The sequence below is a fragment of the Symsagittifera roscoffensis genome, chromosome 3, assembly GCF_963678635.1.
Source record: "Symsagittifera roscoffensis chromosome 3, txSymRosc1.1, whole genome shotgun sequence".
Taxonomy (NCBI): domain Eukaryota; kingdom Metazoa; phylum Xenacoelomorpha; order Acoela; family Convolutidae; genus Symsagittifera; species Symsagittifera roscoffensis.
The window spans coordinates 57559761-57574699 of NC_087064.1; the positions used below are offsets into that span (position 1 = coordinate 57559761).

General features: G+C 35.6%; 2 protein-coding genes across 2 annotated transcripts in view; both read left to right on the plus strand.

Annotated features, from left to right (window-relative positions):
• Positions 1-6001, plus strand: part of LOC134842982 (condensin complex subunit 1-like) — a 132818-nt gene extending 126817 nt beyond the window's left edge. Inside the window, exons 20-22 of the mRNA XM_063859547.1 lie at positions 3909-4562; positions 4846-5450; positions 5655-6001. Coding sequence (XP_063715617.1) covers positions 3909-4562; positions 4846-5450; positions 5655-5776 — 1381 coding nt within the window. The 3' untranslated portion in view covers positions 5777-6001. The remainder of the gene's footprint in view (positions 1-3908; positions 4563-4845; positions 5451-5654) is intronic.
• LOC134842983 (protein phosphatase 1 regulatory subunit 21-like) overlaps positions 1-14939 on the plus strand; it is a 435837-nt gene that overhangs the window by 126822 nt on the left and 294076 nt on the right. The window lies entirely within an intron of this gene.

The following is a 14939-nucleotide window of genomic DNA, read 5'->3' on the forward strand; positions in this document are numbered from 1 at the left end:
ATCGTGAAAATCTCAAAGTAAGAAAATAAATCCAGGCCATTAGTGTTAATATTGACCGATTAGATAATAAGCAGATGAGTTTTCAAGACTGAAATTTTCGTATGATTTTGACCTCATTAATATTGATAATTATCTGAATAGTATTGGGTTGTAACCCGCAATTCGTAATTTTTTTTATTGTTTTCCACTGATTTAATACATTTTCTGTTAATATTGACTTCGATTTTGTGAGAAAGGCATTTAGCCAGTAGAAACGCTTGGCGATTTTGATTGGTTGAAATTTTTCAAGCATTCGGTCCTTCAAGCATGAGAACCCTCCGCGTTTAGGGGTCTTATGCACTAAACGGCCCAAAATAAGTATGCTCTTACTTGATCTTACGTCAATATCTGGTTCAATCTGATTGGTTAATTAGCCAATCAAATGCAAACAATATGGTCCGGCATTTCAATTACAATTTAAGCAGATAAAATTATTGGAACAGTTGATTGACATGTCTGACCATCTTGCTTGAATTTGGTTGGCTAATATTAGCCAATCAAATTTTGCCGCATTAATTTTAGCTAAAAGATATTTTGATTTTGGTCCGTTTTGTGCACAAGAACCATGACCTAAAAATTGCTAAAAATCGCCCCCCCCCCTCGAGAAATTCCTAGATCCGCGCCTGGTAGTAATTACACTTTTTGGTAACAAAAGTTTCTGAATCATAATATTTCGCGCAATTTTTGAAATGAATAATTTATACACAAATTAGTTTTCAAAGTTATAGCACGCGTAATGCATGCGGGACCTGTCTATCATAATTTCTTTTTCGAGGGACCACTTTATCATAGTAGTACCAATAAGCTTTTCAAAATTGAATTTGAAAGGGGAAACTGGAAAAGAGCCCCATTATAGAATCTTCGGCTCCTTTTCTTTTCTCTCACCTGCAAATTTTTATAACAATTTTTCTGTTCAGGTTGTCCGATTGTTACAAAAGTTGGCATGCAGGCAGACTAATTAGGTCAGGACAAACATATTTGGTCCTGATCCATAACCTTGTGAAACTAAAACTATTCGTTACACCATAAAATTGATCGTTATGGTGGGGGCGGGGGAAGGAAAAAGAGCCTAATCTTCCATATTACGCTACTTGTTTAGAGTCATGAATGTGCAGGGGGATTTAGGGGGCGGTACCCCCGCCGCCCTCAGGGATTCGACCCACTGTCGACCCAAAGGGCCCAAGAATGGCTTTTTAGATTTATTTTACTTGTTTGGTCCCGTGACAAAACTAGCTTAGATGCTTGGTCCCGCCTATTTTCAAAAAAAGAGCCAGCACGAGATTCGAACCTACGCCTTGTGGTTGGTATCCGGATTCGTACCCTCCAGACTAACTAGCCAGGATTCGACTGCAATATAGAGAAATGAAAATGCTTACTGTTAGAATCGGTTTTAATTAGGGACCACAGCATTTTTGAGGGAGTAAACTAGTACCGCTTTTTTTACCTTTTACAAAATTTTGTCTGCGGAGCAGAAATATTGGACAAAACAACGTCTTTTTAGTGCTTTAGGAGAGCTCGGAAAATCAATTTGTTCGACCTAAAAAAAGGTCGACAAAATTTTTGAAATTTTTTTGAAAATCTGCCCCCTCCCCGAGAAAATCCTAGATCCGCCCCTGTGAACATAGCCAATACGTTTATTTAGGTCTTGGTGATTTGTTTGTTTATTTTTTTAAAGAAAAGTCTTGAAATTTGTGTTTTTGCGGTTAATTTTAAATTTGATTGCTAATTTCGAAACCGGAATTTAATTATCAGATTTCCCAGCGAAATGAAAATTTTACCTGTTTTTTTTTTTGAAATTTGAAAGTTTTTTCAAATAACAAGTCAGTTTGTTTTCTGTTTCCTTGCGTTCTTTGACTCTTTTTACACAAGCATAGCTTCTGTTATAGTATGAAGTTTCTTTTGTTTCCAACCGAAGTCGCAAATTTTGTTGCGATCCTATTGTTGCGACAAAATGTGTTCATTTTGAAACTGTTCATTTTGATCCAGCTATTAAGTACAGCCAATGCTAAGGATATTAACACAGACTATTATTTTACAACTAGCAATTTAGCTGCAAGGCATCATGGATTTGTAGCGTAGAGGTAGGGAATGAAACCAGCAACAAAATAAGAGGGTTCGAACCTGGGCAGGATCAGATAATGATTTTTTGTATACTAGCTAAAATGCGTCAGCTCTATAAATTGAGGCATGTTAGTTGGCAAATTTATTTTTTTTTCAGACTGGTACTGCTAATGCGTCTTAATAGGCTTGGGTCACTAAGCAATTATGTAGACTCAATCTGCAATATGCGTTACTTATGAAGTTTTGTAGACTCAAAGTTTCACTCATTCAGTTTCCCACAATAGCGTTATCGGTCCTATTTTTGCTTGTGTATGCCAAGTGCGACTTCGCCTCTGTGTCCAACTGTCTGTTGGTAGGGCGACAATTCGTACAAGCGACAATTCGTAACAAGGCAATAGCAAGTAAAATAAGCTTGCTCCGCTGCGCTTTCATTCGGCACGAGAGGAATAATGCGCCTAAATTAGTGTTTGCCCCCTCAAATGATTGTTACGAATTGTCGCCTGTTGCGAATTGTCGCTTCATGATTGTCGTGGATATGATTTGAATATAATCAATTGTTATTTTTTATTTCACTCAACCAAGACGTGAATTGTTAGTTGCTTATCATTTTACAAAGTTTACTTGCGGCGGGCTGTTTTCATGCAAGGACTGAGGGGTTCTCACCTCGTGAGTTTTTTTAGTTCCAAATCTTTATAGGTCTTCCTAACAGGGGTGTATTTAGAGGAGCGGACGCCCTCCCCCTCCTCCTCAATTAATTGTACAGTTAATTACAAACACGTAGCATCACTCTTGGTGAACAATTTTCACTCGATTTCATTGTCATCTCAGTATTTTTTGTTGATTTTCAGAAACAATTGCATTTTCAGGTTTTGCCACAGATCAGAATATGCATTGTCTGCAGTACTGAAAAATCTTCCAATCAAATTTGAAAACGGAAGTAAAAAGTTCGAGTCCATATATTGTCATTTTTTGAGAAATGTGTGGGTATTTTAAAGAAGTGTATTTGATAAAATATAAATAATATTTAAAATATTTTTGAGGGGGAAACGCGAGCCGAAAAAAGTGCATTTCTTTGGGTCAAAATTTTCCGAAAAGTGCCTAAAAACGCGTTTTTTTTGGACTGTTTTTTTAAAACATTTTGCCCGCGGAGCAGAAAATTTTGCCAAAACAGTATCTCTTTAGTGATTTCGGAGCGCTCGGGGCTCTTTTTCCTTCCAAATATTCGAAAAAAGAGCCGAGCTCGGAACATCAATTTGGTCGACCCACAAAAAGGTCGACCCACAAAAATCCGCACCTCCATCTCGCACCTATCCGCAGTTAGATCTGCCCCTGCTGCCTAAAAGGCTATCTTGAAAGGAGGTTATCTTGCAATATCTTACAAGATAACACTGTTTCAGTGGCGTGCACATAAGTAATTCCAGGGAATAATCGAAAAAAATGTATAGGTTTTGTCGACCTTTTTAGGTCGACCAATTTGATTTTCCGAGCTCTCCGAAAATACTTTAAGGACCCTATTTTGTGGGAAAATTTCTGCATCGCAGACAGATTTAAAAAAAAAAACAGGCACAAATCGACTTTTTGAGCACTTTTTAAAATATTTGACCACCAAATTGCGTTTTTTTTCGGCGTTCGCTCCCCCTCAAGTTTAGTTATATTGGGACCCAAGGCGCCTTTAGAAAACTTTTGATGTTGGCCAGCCAAAAAATGGATCTCGTCAACTTATACCAAAGGGGGACCCTTTGGAAAATTTAAGCAACCAGAAAAGAAATAATTCGTTAGTCATGGCTGTTAGTTGTGATATGTTTCAGTGAGGTTTTCTGTCGACAAAACCTGCGAGTCCTTTTCACCATCATGGAAAAAGACCCAGACCCTACGATCCGATCTTCCGCTTTAATGTTCACATGGGATCTAATCATGTGCTTCCCAAATGTCATAGAACCCTGGACTCCAAACGTTTACGCCAGACTACAGGACAAGAGTGACCAAGTGCGGCTCACTTGTGCAAACACAGTGTGTCAACTGATACTAAAAGAGATGATAAAGGTCAAAGGTCAAATAAGTGAACTGGCCAAGTGTATCATTGACCCGAACGAGCAAATAGCGTCGCAGGCTAAATATCTGTTTGGGGAGTTGGCGAAGAAGAATAATTTGCTGTATAACGTATTGCCTGATTTGATCAGTCGCTTGTCGAGTAACAACGCAGATGAAGATGAACAAATTCAGAAAATCGATGACGTCATAACCAATGAAGCTGAAGCTGAAAATGGAGAGCAAAACAAAGATCGTGAAAATAAGCAGAAAGTGTTAACAAGTAGTGACGATGAAGATGACGAAGATCAGGAGGGTGAAGGTCAGAGGTCAAAGTTCAACGCAGTGATTGGACATATTATTAAGTTGCTGCCAAAAGAGAAGTTAAACGAGGCGTTCATTGAGAAAATGTGTTTGAGGTTCCGAGTTGTCAAGTAAGTAGACATCTCATTTCGATTTTCATTTAACATGTAAGTTTTTGGCGGTATGAAGCGTCAATGATTATGCGAAGTGAATCTATAGTTTCATGAAATGACCAAGGACTCAGTACAACATTTTGACAACAGATTACTTTAATCATATAGCAACGCTTCGAGACGTTTTGCTGTTGAAGTTCCATTGATAGGAAGGACTGTGCTAAGATCAAACCCCAGAAATAGTGGAAAATTTGTGCGATTCCTGCAAGGTGTTGTTTTAAATCAAGTATTCGCTTTTTAGTGACTCGAGAGTGCAATGTCACCACATTGGTTACGTTCTCTCACTCTTGCACTACACGGACCGGGGCTTCCAAAAGCTGCAAGACAATATTCCCAACTACGCACCCTGTCTACGTCACGACGAACATCTACTGGGCTGTTTCAAATCTATAGTGGATACATACAAGAAATCTTGCAAACCCGAATCCAAATCGGCAGTAGCTGAATTTGAGTCGGCTTTGCAGACGGCATTCTCGGGTTCGAATGACGCAGAAGGTGAGGACGGTGATGAAAATTCGGAGCCGAATGGAGCAGTTGTTGCCGAAAATGACCGAACACCGAGGTCGACTCGAGCGAGCCGACAGACATCGAGTTCACTCCTCGCAAGACAAACACGGGGTGTGATGTCCCAAAAACCGAGTAAAGGAAATAATCAGACGAAGCAAACGAGAAGTAGACGGGCAGTTGTAGAAGATTCGAGCGAGGATGAAGATGTAGAAAATGAAATACCAGAAGAAAGTTCTCAAAATGAAAGTGAAGTGAACTCGAGTCAGGATGAAATCAAAAAAGAGAAGCCGAAACGTGTGGGAGCTGAGAAGAAAGCTGAACGTGGGACATCAATAAAACGTGAGCGGTTTCAATCTTTTAGTTTCAAGCTTTTCTTATTCTCAGGGTCATTTTAACTTGTCTGCGTCTTATCGATTATTTTTCAAATCGCTTCTTTTCCAAGTTTTGATTGAAATTTTTCATGAAAAATGTTTGTTTTCTCTATGTAGTTGAATGATATAGTTACACGCACGTTTTCATCCTTGGCTTATTTTTTATTTTCAGGCTCTATAAATTCGCCGGTTCTCAATAGATCGTCCACTCGAAGAAGTAGCAGACATGTTGTTTTGTCTCCCTTTTCTGAAAGCCAAAGACAGCCAGAAGGAAAGCGTCTTCGGAAAAAATAAAATGCAGCGAGCGAAGTTAATCTAACTTCAAATGGACTTTTTAAGAGTGATAAATTGTGTTTTGAAAAATATTTGATTTATTAACCATGGATTTTCAAATTGTAAGTCGCTAATCTATTTGTCTCTGCGTTTTTGAGTCTTCGTTTGAAATAATTTTGTGATTTGTTTCAAAATAATTATTATTGCTTTTTGCGTCCTAGATTGTGAATTGAATTTAGTTTCTGATCAGTTTTAAGGCGGCTTCAAAATTCTAACCGCTCGAGATTAAAAACCTATTCGCGAGTTAAACTTCAGAGTTAAACTACAAAAGGTAAACATTCACGAAAAATCAGATAGACTTCTAGTTTCGAAGGTCGCTTTCAATTTTTACATTTCCCAGTGAAATGAGAATTTTCTTCTCTTGTGATCTAATTAGTAAGTCTTCTTAGTTTCTCAAAATGGTTTAAATTGATTAAAAAAAAGTGCCAATCAGAACCTGTTCTAGAAATTAAAAGTGCTTTGAGGGCAGCTATCTTTTTCTTTCACATTCGAAAGCGGTGATTTTAAACATAAATGAACGTAGTGAATGCTCTTTTTAAGAGTCTTGCTGATTTTTTTTTTGTTTTTCAGGAAAAAGTTAAAATGTGGATAAAAGTCTCTAATAACTACAGATGTGCAATCATATATATTGATGCATATATAAATGCTCTTAAGTATAAATGCATTCCTAATAATAGTTGAAATTCATCTGCCCTCAGTGACTTTTATATCCTTCGCCAATAACGGACGTAGAAATGGCGCGAAAAACCGTGAACAATTTCTAGCTTCGAAATGGGAATTAAAGTTTTTGATTTCCAGCAGCAGAATAAAATTTCTAACTGTTGATCCAGTTTTCTCAATTTGGGATAGTGTTATAAAAAAGCGCCAAACATAAATTGTTCTAGAATTTCAAAGAGCTTAAAGGGCATCTATTTTTTTCTTTGAAATTCGAATGTTGAAATTTTTCCATCAAAATCATCTCATTGATACTTATACAATTGTATGTTGGCTTTTTTTATTGTAAGTCCTTAAGGAATTTTCAAACTCGATTAGCACTTGAATTCTTTTTTTATCAGTGTATGGGATTAAGGCGTTAACAAGCTTGTGCGTATATCTGTGCTAAGCCCTGAAGGTTCCGACTGCCCTTTAATTGATTTCCATTAATTTTTGGTAAAAGAAAACTTTTGAAAACTAAAAATTTCGTAAGTTTGAAGCTATTAGTCGTACGAATTTAATACGACCGATTAGATAGCCTCAATTTAATTTAGAACGATTTAGTTGTGCGCGATAATTCGCGTTACGCTTTTATTTTTATGAATAAAATCATCAAAGCGCTAATAAATAAGCCCGGATCAAAGGTATATAGGCTACTTTCAAAAACCCAGAACTTTCAAAAAAACAACAACCAGGGGTAAAATGTCTGTTTACTTTTTAATTCAGAGAGTCGATATCTTCAATGGGATCTTAGTTTTTTTCTGTTGAAAATTAATATTTCAATTGCTGAAAATTGAATGAAAAAAAGCACGCCAAGCATTAAAAAATTGTGTTTTCTTCGAACGTCGGAAAAACAAACGACCAACATGCACGATAAAATCTTTAAAAAATGATTGAGGCACTAGCTGCCTTTTGAGGTCTATGAAGCAGTGCTAAGATGAAAAAATAAAATAAAAAAAAAAGAAACTGAACATTTTTTAATTTTGTGATAACCACCCCCCAACACGCCATTTAATATACAAAGTGATATTTATTGCGCGTTAATTGTCGCAAACAGACCAAAATGGAACAATTCGCAGCCCCAAAACAATACAAAAAATGATCTCAGGTAAACATTTTACAACAAAAAACATTAAACAGAACTAGTTAAAAAATTGAAATTTTTTGAAGAAAAAAACACTGCGAGCACAATTATCCCATTATTTTTGTTACGAAACTCGGAAAAAAAGCGGAATAATACGGACAAAGAACCTGAAATCGTTATACGCAAACTGGCAAGCATAGCGCCTCATGGGCACTCAAGTTGCTTTTGTACACAAATTCGATAATTCAAATTCAGTTTTTTTTTTTCAAAAACTAAGGCAGCAATATTTCTAGTGACAATACCTTGAAAAAACATTGACGCCTTCGGCTCCAATGCTACAAAATTTTGACGTGAAATCATTTTGTATATTTAATTTTAAATTCGAAATTTGACGATTTGTCAAATTGCTAGAGTAACTTCTGTTTGTGCGGCTTTATTATGCTTTATTTTTTGGTCTCGTTGGGTAAAGATTGACAAATTCTCAACTATCTGAGTAAAAATGCTGTCTCTGTTTTGAACAAGAGAAGTGCTTTGAGGGAAGCTTACAATTTTTTATTTATTTTGTACGCGTCAGTGAAGGTAACTGAAGTACCGAGCTTCAGAAATATGAGAGTTATCTTGTCTGCCATTGAAGAATACCACTCTGCTGCCTCGAAAAAACGCAGTAAAAAATTAACGATGGAGAGGTTGGGCACTACTTGTGCCTATACTGCTAGAAGCTGGTGGCCAACGGAAGAATACATCAGAAGTGTCCCCTTCTGTCGATACGCGTTGGAGTGTGGGGAAAGTTTGTCTTTACAGGTAACTTTTTCTTATGACTTTGTAATTTTTGAACTAAATAAAACTGGGCCATGTAAACAACCCCTCATTTCCACTTTACACCAAGATGAACCTTCCCAATAATTTCACAAAAAAAGATCCAACTCTTTTCCTTCAAATCAATCATATTTTACCTTTGTTGAATTTAGAAATTACTCTGACAATGATGAGAACAAAGACAATTTTTGTTTGATGACGGCGGAGGTAGACGCTGATAAAGAAGTGGAGGGGGAGGACGTCGAGTCCTATCAGGGCTCTAGTGATAGTGAGGAAGAGGAAAAACAGCCAGTTATTCTTGAGCAGGAAAAATAGACAGAAAAAGAGCAGGAAAAATAGACGGATGACTCGCTAACTGACGCCATCGAAGAGGGAGCAAGTAGGCGCGGTCTGGCAAGAGAGCAAGGAGAGCCATTGACAAGGCCGGCCCAAGGTCGAAGCCAAGGAAAAGCCGCTTGCATCTGTTGGCCGCTCGTTTAAAAGGTTCCAAATGAGAATAATTTAAGTCAAATTCTAAAACATTTCTACACAAATATTTTATGCCTAGACATTGACTGCTTTTATCAGAAGGCAGACAGTGACAAACCTTCAGTGTAAAATGAAACATTCAGCCAATGAATATTTCAATCGGTAAAAATGATTCAAGTTATCTACAAGGTCTTTCTCGAATCTACCTAATTTTAGTTTCGTCGATAAACAAACTTAATCAGGAATTTTTATTTTAATTTTAATCTAAAAAAAGTAGCGCCTACAAAATTAAGCTTTCAAAATAATGCAGACAAGATACTGCCCAGAATTTAGCAACATTTTATCAAGCTCTTTTTCGATTAAACCAATTTTTGATTTTCGTCGATAAAGGAATTTACTCAGCAACTTTTCATTTTGGCCCAAATCAAGTCAACATCACTAGAATGGACATCTCTAGAGTGATCATCATTGGATAAGGCTTTCAAAAAAGCCTTACATTCAAAAAATCCTCATGCCGGGAATTCTCAGCGCCTTGAAAACTCGTCATCGTCTTCAAAGTGCCTTCACAACTCATCGCCTCAACACTCTTTCAACATTGTTATTAATAAGGATTCGAGTTTTGTATCTTTGATCTTTTGTATGTTTTTTGAGTGCCGCTATCTTTTGTATCTTTCAATGATTGAACTTGTTTATAGTCATTTGCGGTCATTTAGGTTTAGCAGTATCTTTCGAATTGATGAAATTTAAAATATCTTCTGTCCATCATTGTCATTTAGATTTATTTTTGAATTGAGCTGGCCTAATTGGTAGTCTTTTTGTACCACCAACCAAAAGAGTGGAATTAAAAAACTCAAACTAATTATTTCTAAATTGAGTAAAATCTCATTTATAGCTCTAACTAAACCTGATAATTAGTATTCTTAGCGGATCTACGCGTGTCGTTAATCATGTGCCCAAATGTCAAAATCCACTATTGGCTCTAAGTAATTCAAAGATAAATTTTCCCACGAAAAACGGGCTTATAACCACCCATGTCCAGTCATCTTGAAGGTCTTGATGGATCAACTTGTGTTGGTCTTCTCCTTTCTCAAAAACTGTAGAAATTGCTGTCCTCACTTTTTTTCCTCACTATCAAGTCATTCTTCCACCTCACTTTACTGTCTGAAATTATGTCAGAATTTGCCGGTATATTATCAGAATTTGCCGGTCCAGTATCAGAATTTTTTTTGTTTGTATATCAGAACTGATTGATTGCTTTAATGGTCAGAACCTCAAATCTAAGGTTTGTTTTCTTTCATTTTGTCATACAGATCACATGGTGCGCCTTAATGAGCCGTGCTGTTCGAGAGCATAAAAGATTATAACTTTGAGTATTTTTGTCATGAAGCCCCGGTTGCTTTGTGAAGTGCAGTGCCACTTTATGTTCATTTAACTTACTATAGAATATATTCGTAATCAGAAAATAGCGTAACATTGCATGTTTCAAGGGAAGGCGACGAGACGGAAACCCTAACTGTCTCTCTTAATCCTGCAGGTCACTGCCCAAGTCAAGTGATGTTGTTACTAGTTTCCAAGGAGAAATCTGTCTTTTTACTGGTGGTTACAGATGGCAAGTTGGCCATACGAAGCAAATACATCCTTATTTACGCCAATTTACAAGAATCTGTTGTTCACAATTTTGATAAAATTTCCATCAGTACCACGTTTTTAAAAATAGATTCCAGTTTTATACCTTGTAGGGAGAGCTCTATTTTAGCCATCTTTCAAAACGTGGCGGAATGGCTCTCCTCATTTCAAAATAACATGGTCCATTTTCAAAAAAACTCGCTACGGTTATAAGTTTTTGACAGAAGAGCTTGCAATAGAAGTCACGTTTTTCAAATCCTCAGAATCAGTTTTACAAACTTGATTTGTCAATTCAAAATTAGCTCACCTAATATGCTGAGAGTACTAAAATCCATTTCTACAAGCTGTCGTCTGCGAATCAATCCAGTTGATCAGTTTTCAAACATTGCAATATAGCCGTCCTCTCATCACTAAACCATTTCATCTCAAACACTGATGACATATTCTGAGCCAAAAACTTGTGACAATTTTTGAACCAAAAAAGCTTTCGGTGATTGTGTTCTCAAGTATCTCAAAAAACATCAACATATTTAGTTATCAAATGTTTCAAAAATTGTTTGTGGATTCCCCTGACATATCGCATTGCTATAGATAGAAGATAACAATAAAAGTTATCTAAGCAGCAATAAGCAAAATTCTGGAATCCACTTACACTTTGCGGAATCTGCTTACTTTGCGGAATCCGCTGACATTTGCGGATCCCGCTTACAAGGTTTGCGGTTTTCACTTACATTTGCGGGTTCCGCTTACATTTTGCGTAATACGCTTACAGTTGCAGAATCCAGAACAAATGTGCCGACAAATTTACAGGTATTTTTACGCGGAATTCACGGCATTTTTGTCAGCGAAATCCACTTACATTTTGAAACATTTTAAAAATTTTTCTCTGGAATCCAGAAAGTTACAGACACAAAAATGTGCGCCTATACCGCGCGCAATTTAGCCTCGTAATTTAGCAAAAACTAGACAGGTCGTAAAATAGAAGCGTCATAATGTAGAAAAAACCATACTAACCCATTCGAATTGAGATATGAGAACGAACATACGAAGTAAAACAAATATTTTTTATTATTGCCTACAATCGTTTTTTCTCGATTCCAATTGGTTCATAATTGTACTCGCGGTCTTTTTGTATGTTTAGTAATATGTTTTTAATTGTTATTAATTTTTTAATTCAGTTTCTAACTTCTCAAGTGGTTGCGTGATTTTGTAAAAGCGAGCGTTTTGAGTGGTCTTGAAATGTGCGTGGAAAGAAACTTAAGTCACCTGCTAGCTTTGAAGGTGAAATCCCTCATGCGTGAAACACCGATTGCGCGAATATAAAACTCAGATAATCAGATTTCAGTAGTCTAAAACTGGGAAAGAAAGTAAACATTTCCAGGGACTGGAGTATTGATATTGGCCGAATATAAAAACGGCAAAATTTTCAAATTGTCATTGACCGCAAATTGTCATTTACATTTCAAGGGTTTCGTAATGAAAGAAGCAAAATATTGCTTCATTTAAACCATTTTAACTGAAAGGCAGTTGTTTCTTTTTCAAATTTGTTTTTCGGCTAATTTTGTCTTCGATCTATGGCCCACAAGTTTTTTCGCCCATTCGGTCCTTCGCATATGAGAATAGCCCCCAGTTTTGAAGACTTTGGATATTAATAATAAGGGTCAACGGTTAATTAAGAGCTGTTCGAAGTTTCAATTACATTTTTTCTTCAAGCTTTATATAATTTTGAATTTGGTTGTAAAATACTTAATTATAAACAATCATATAAAAATTACAGTAAAATCTGACTGCTCGCAGTCGGACCGTTTTCAGTAGAAATAGAATAAAAATGATACCAAGCAATAATCGAATTAGCTGTTTTTTAAAGGTATCTACTTAACAATTGCCCTCCCTTTGGTATCTAATAAAAGCAGTAAATGGCACTAGAGCTTTTTATTTAAAAAATGAATTCTGCTGCAATCTGATTGGTCGAAAATGCGTTATCTTAGTATACTTAAAAGTTGCCTCCCTTTCTTACTAATCTGTTGATAAGCAGAGAAAACAAATAATATTATGTTTAGATGTGATATAAAAACTTGTACGAACCTATCCGGCCAAAAGTAGAGAGCATGAAAAAGAATTTAATTTACTCTATGCGCTAACGAACCAGTCCAATCTCATCTGGTGCGACAAACAGGTCACGAAAAAGAGTTTAAAAAAGCTAATATAGAACAACAATTTATATCTGATTTGAATTCTGAAGTCTCAAAATAGCCGACAAAACTTTCAAAAAAATTTTTTTTTTCAAAAGAACCAGCGCAAAAAAATATGCAGTTTTGATGAAATAAAATATTCATTTCTCAGAGCCAATTTTAGTAATTACAAATATTTCAGTTATATTATAATCTGGAATCTAGAAAATGTTTTTTAAGAACCAGATGTTTTCTAAATCTATAACAGATCATCAAAACATGATCTATACAGATTATACAATATCACACATCATTAAAGCTTTATTTTGATGTATAACTATTGTTCCGACTTTCGAAAAAAACGGCGTATTTATTTTTGGTGAGGTTATTTTTATTCAGTAGTTTTCACCGATCGAAATGAAAATTTTCAGCAAAAAACCTTTTTTCCCATTGAAGATATCAACTTTTTGAGTTCAACTGTAAAAAGATATTTCACCTCCATTTTTTTTTGCGAAGCTCTGGGGGTTTGAAAATTGCCACATTTTTTATGTTTCGGACTAAATTATGCGCGCTTTGAAGAGTTTATTCATAATGCTGAGAGCGTAACGCGAATTATCTATGCATGGCGAATTATCCCGCGTAACAAAGTCGTTCCAAATTGAATTGAGGCTAATTGGTCGTATTAATTTCGTACGACTCAAAACTTTACACTTAGACATTGTTCAAATTGTATACGTTTTCAATATTTTTTTTTCCACAAAAGCTATTCGATAAGAATTAAGGGACATTCGGAACAATCAGGGCTTTGCCCTGAGATACGAGCAGTCTTGTTCTTCTTATAGGCAAATAGTTCAATAAACCTACCAACTTTTAAAGGTGTCAAACGATCCATTGGCGTTGTTTCACACTCCATCTCAATAACTAAGAACCAAAACTAGCTAAATTGAACTGTCAAAGTTTAATCTCAGATACTCAAAGACTAATCCTTTTTCAATTAGGATAAAAATGTGTCTACCGACTCTTTGGCCACAGTTCACTTGACTCTATCTTTTACACTCTAAAAATTAATCCTGTAAATTTATCCGACAAGTTATCGTATGATGCAAAAAATCGTGAAAAACACACAGTTTTTCAGTATATCGAATGATTTCACATGAAAAAAATAACAGTGCGCTGAAACATCGTGTGAAAAGTATAATATTGCAGAAAAAGCTACTTAATTTATTATCATGGGTTTTCATCAAATTCAATTTCGAAAATCGACTCTAAATTGATATTCAGAGCCATCTTGAAAACTTAAAAAACGTTAAGCAAGCGTTGAAAGACTCAATATAACCAGCTCAAAATTTTTTTAAATGAGTGTTCATCAGTCTATTTGTGTTCAAATTGTTTCTAACCCCTTTGGATTGATTCAAATTTCTGTGAACCTACGATCACAAATCACCTAAGCTAAATTGAAATCATGTGAAAATTTTCGAACCGAAATCAATCTCAAAGAGAAAAGAGTGTACACCAGTTTGCAAGAATCGATTCACTCTTTCGATCCAACCAGTCGTGTTCCGGTCTACTTAGTGGCCATGGAAAAACTGTAAAAGCAGCTCAGAGTTAAGGACTAACAGTTTGAGATAGATATATAAACTATAATCATAATTGTTTAAAAAATATATCAACGGTTTTTTACTAAAACACTTGAGGTCAAAACATCCTTTATCAGATGTGGCAGAGATGAAATGTACAGATTGAAAAAGAGACTATAACAAACGAATTTAGAAACAAATTTAGCAAAAATAGAGAGAACATATAAGATTAAAAGACTAAACAACCTTCAGTCAAAAGCAGAAAAAAATATCTAAATCAGCAGTAGAATCATGAAAAACAATTACAAAAAACCAATAAATTACTAATTCAAATACATATTTAAACGTCAACGAAATAGTTATTTTCACATTCACAATTATTCCTAAAAAAATTTGAACAACGATGTAAAAACTAATATCAGCCATCTCCTAGTATATTGCAAAAATACTAAATACAGACGAGGAAATAGAGAACTTATAAATTTTGTAGCAAATTTACGAGAAAGTTTTCTACCCAAGAGTAAGCGCATGGGACAAAGAGTTTTCAGAACCAAAAAACCAAAAGACGACTATTTTATCATCATATTCTACCATTCAGTTGTAAGTTAAAAGATTCATGCGGATTACACAAACTAAAAAATAAAAATCAATTTCAAAAGACGAATTTTAAGACAGTTGAGCTAACATTG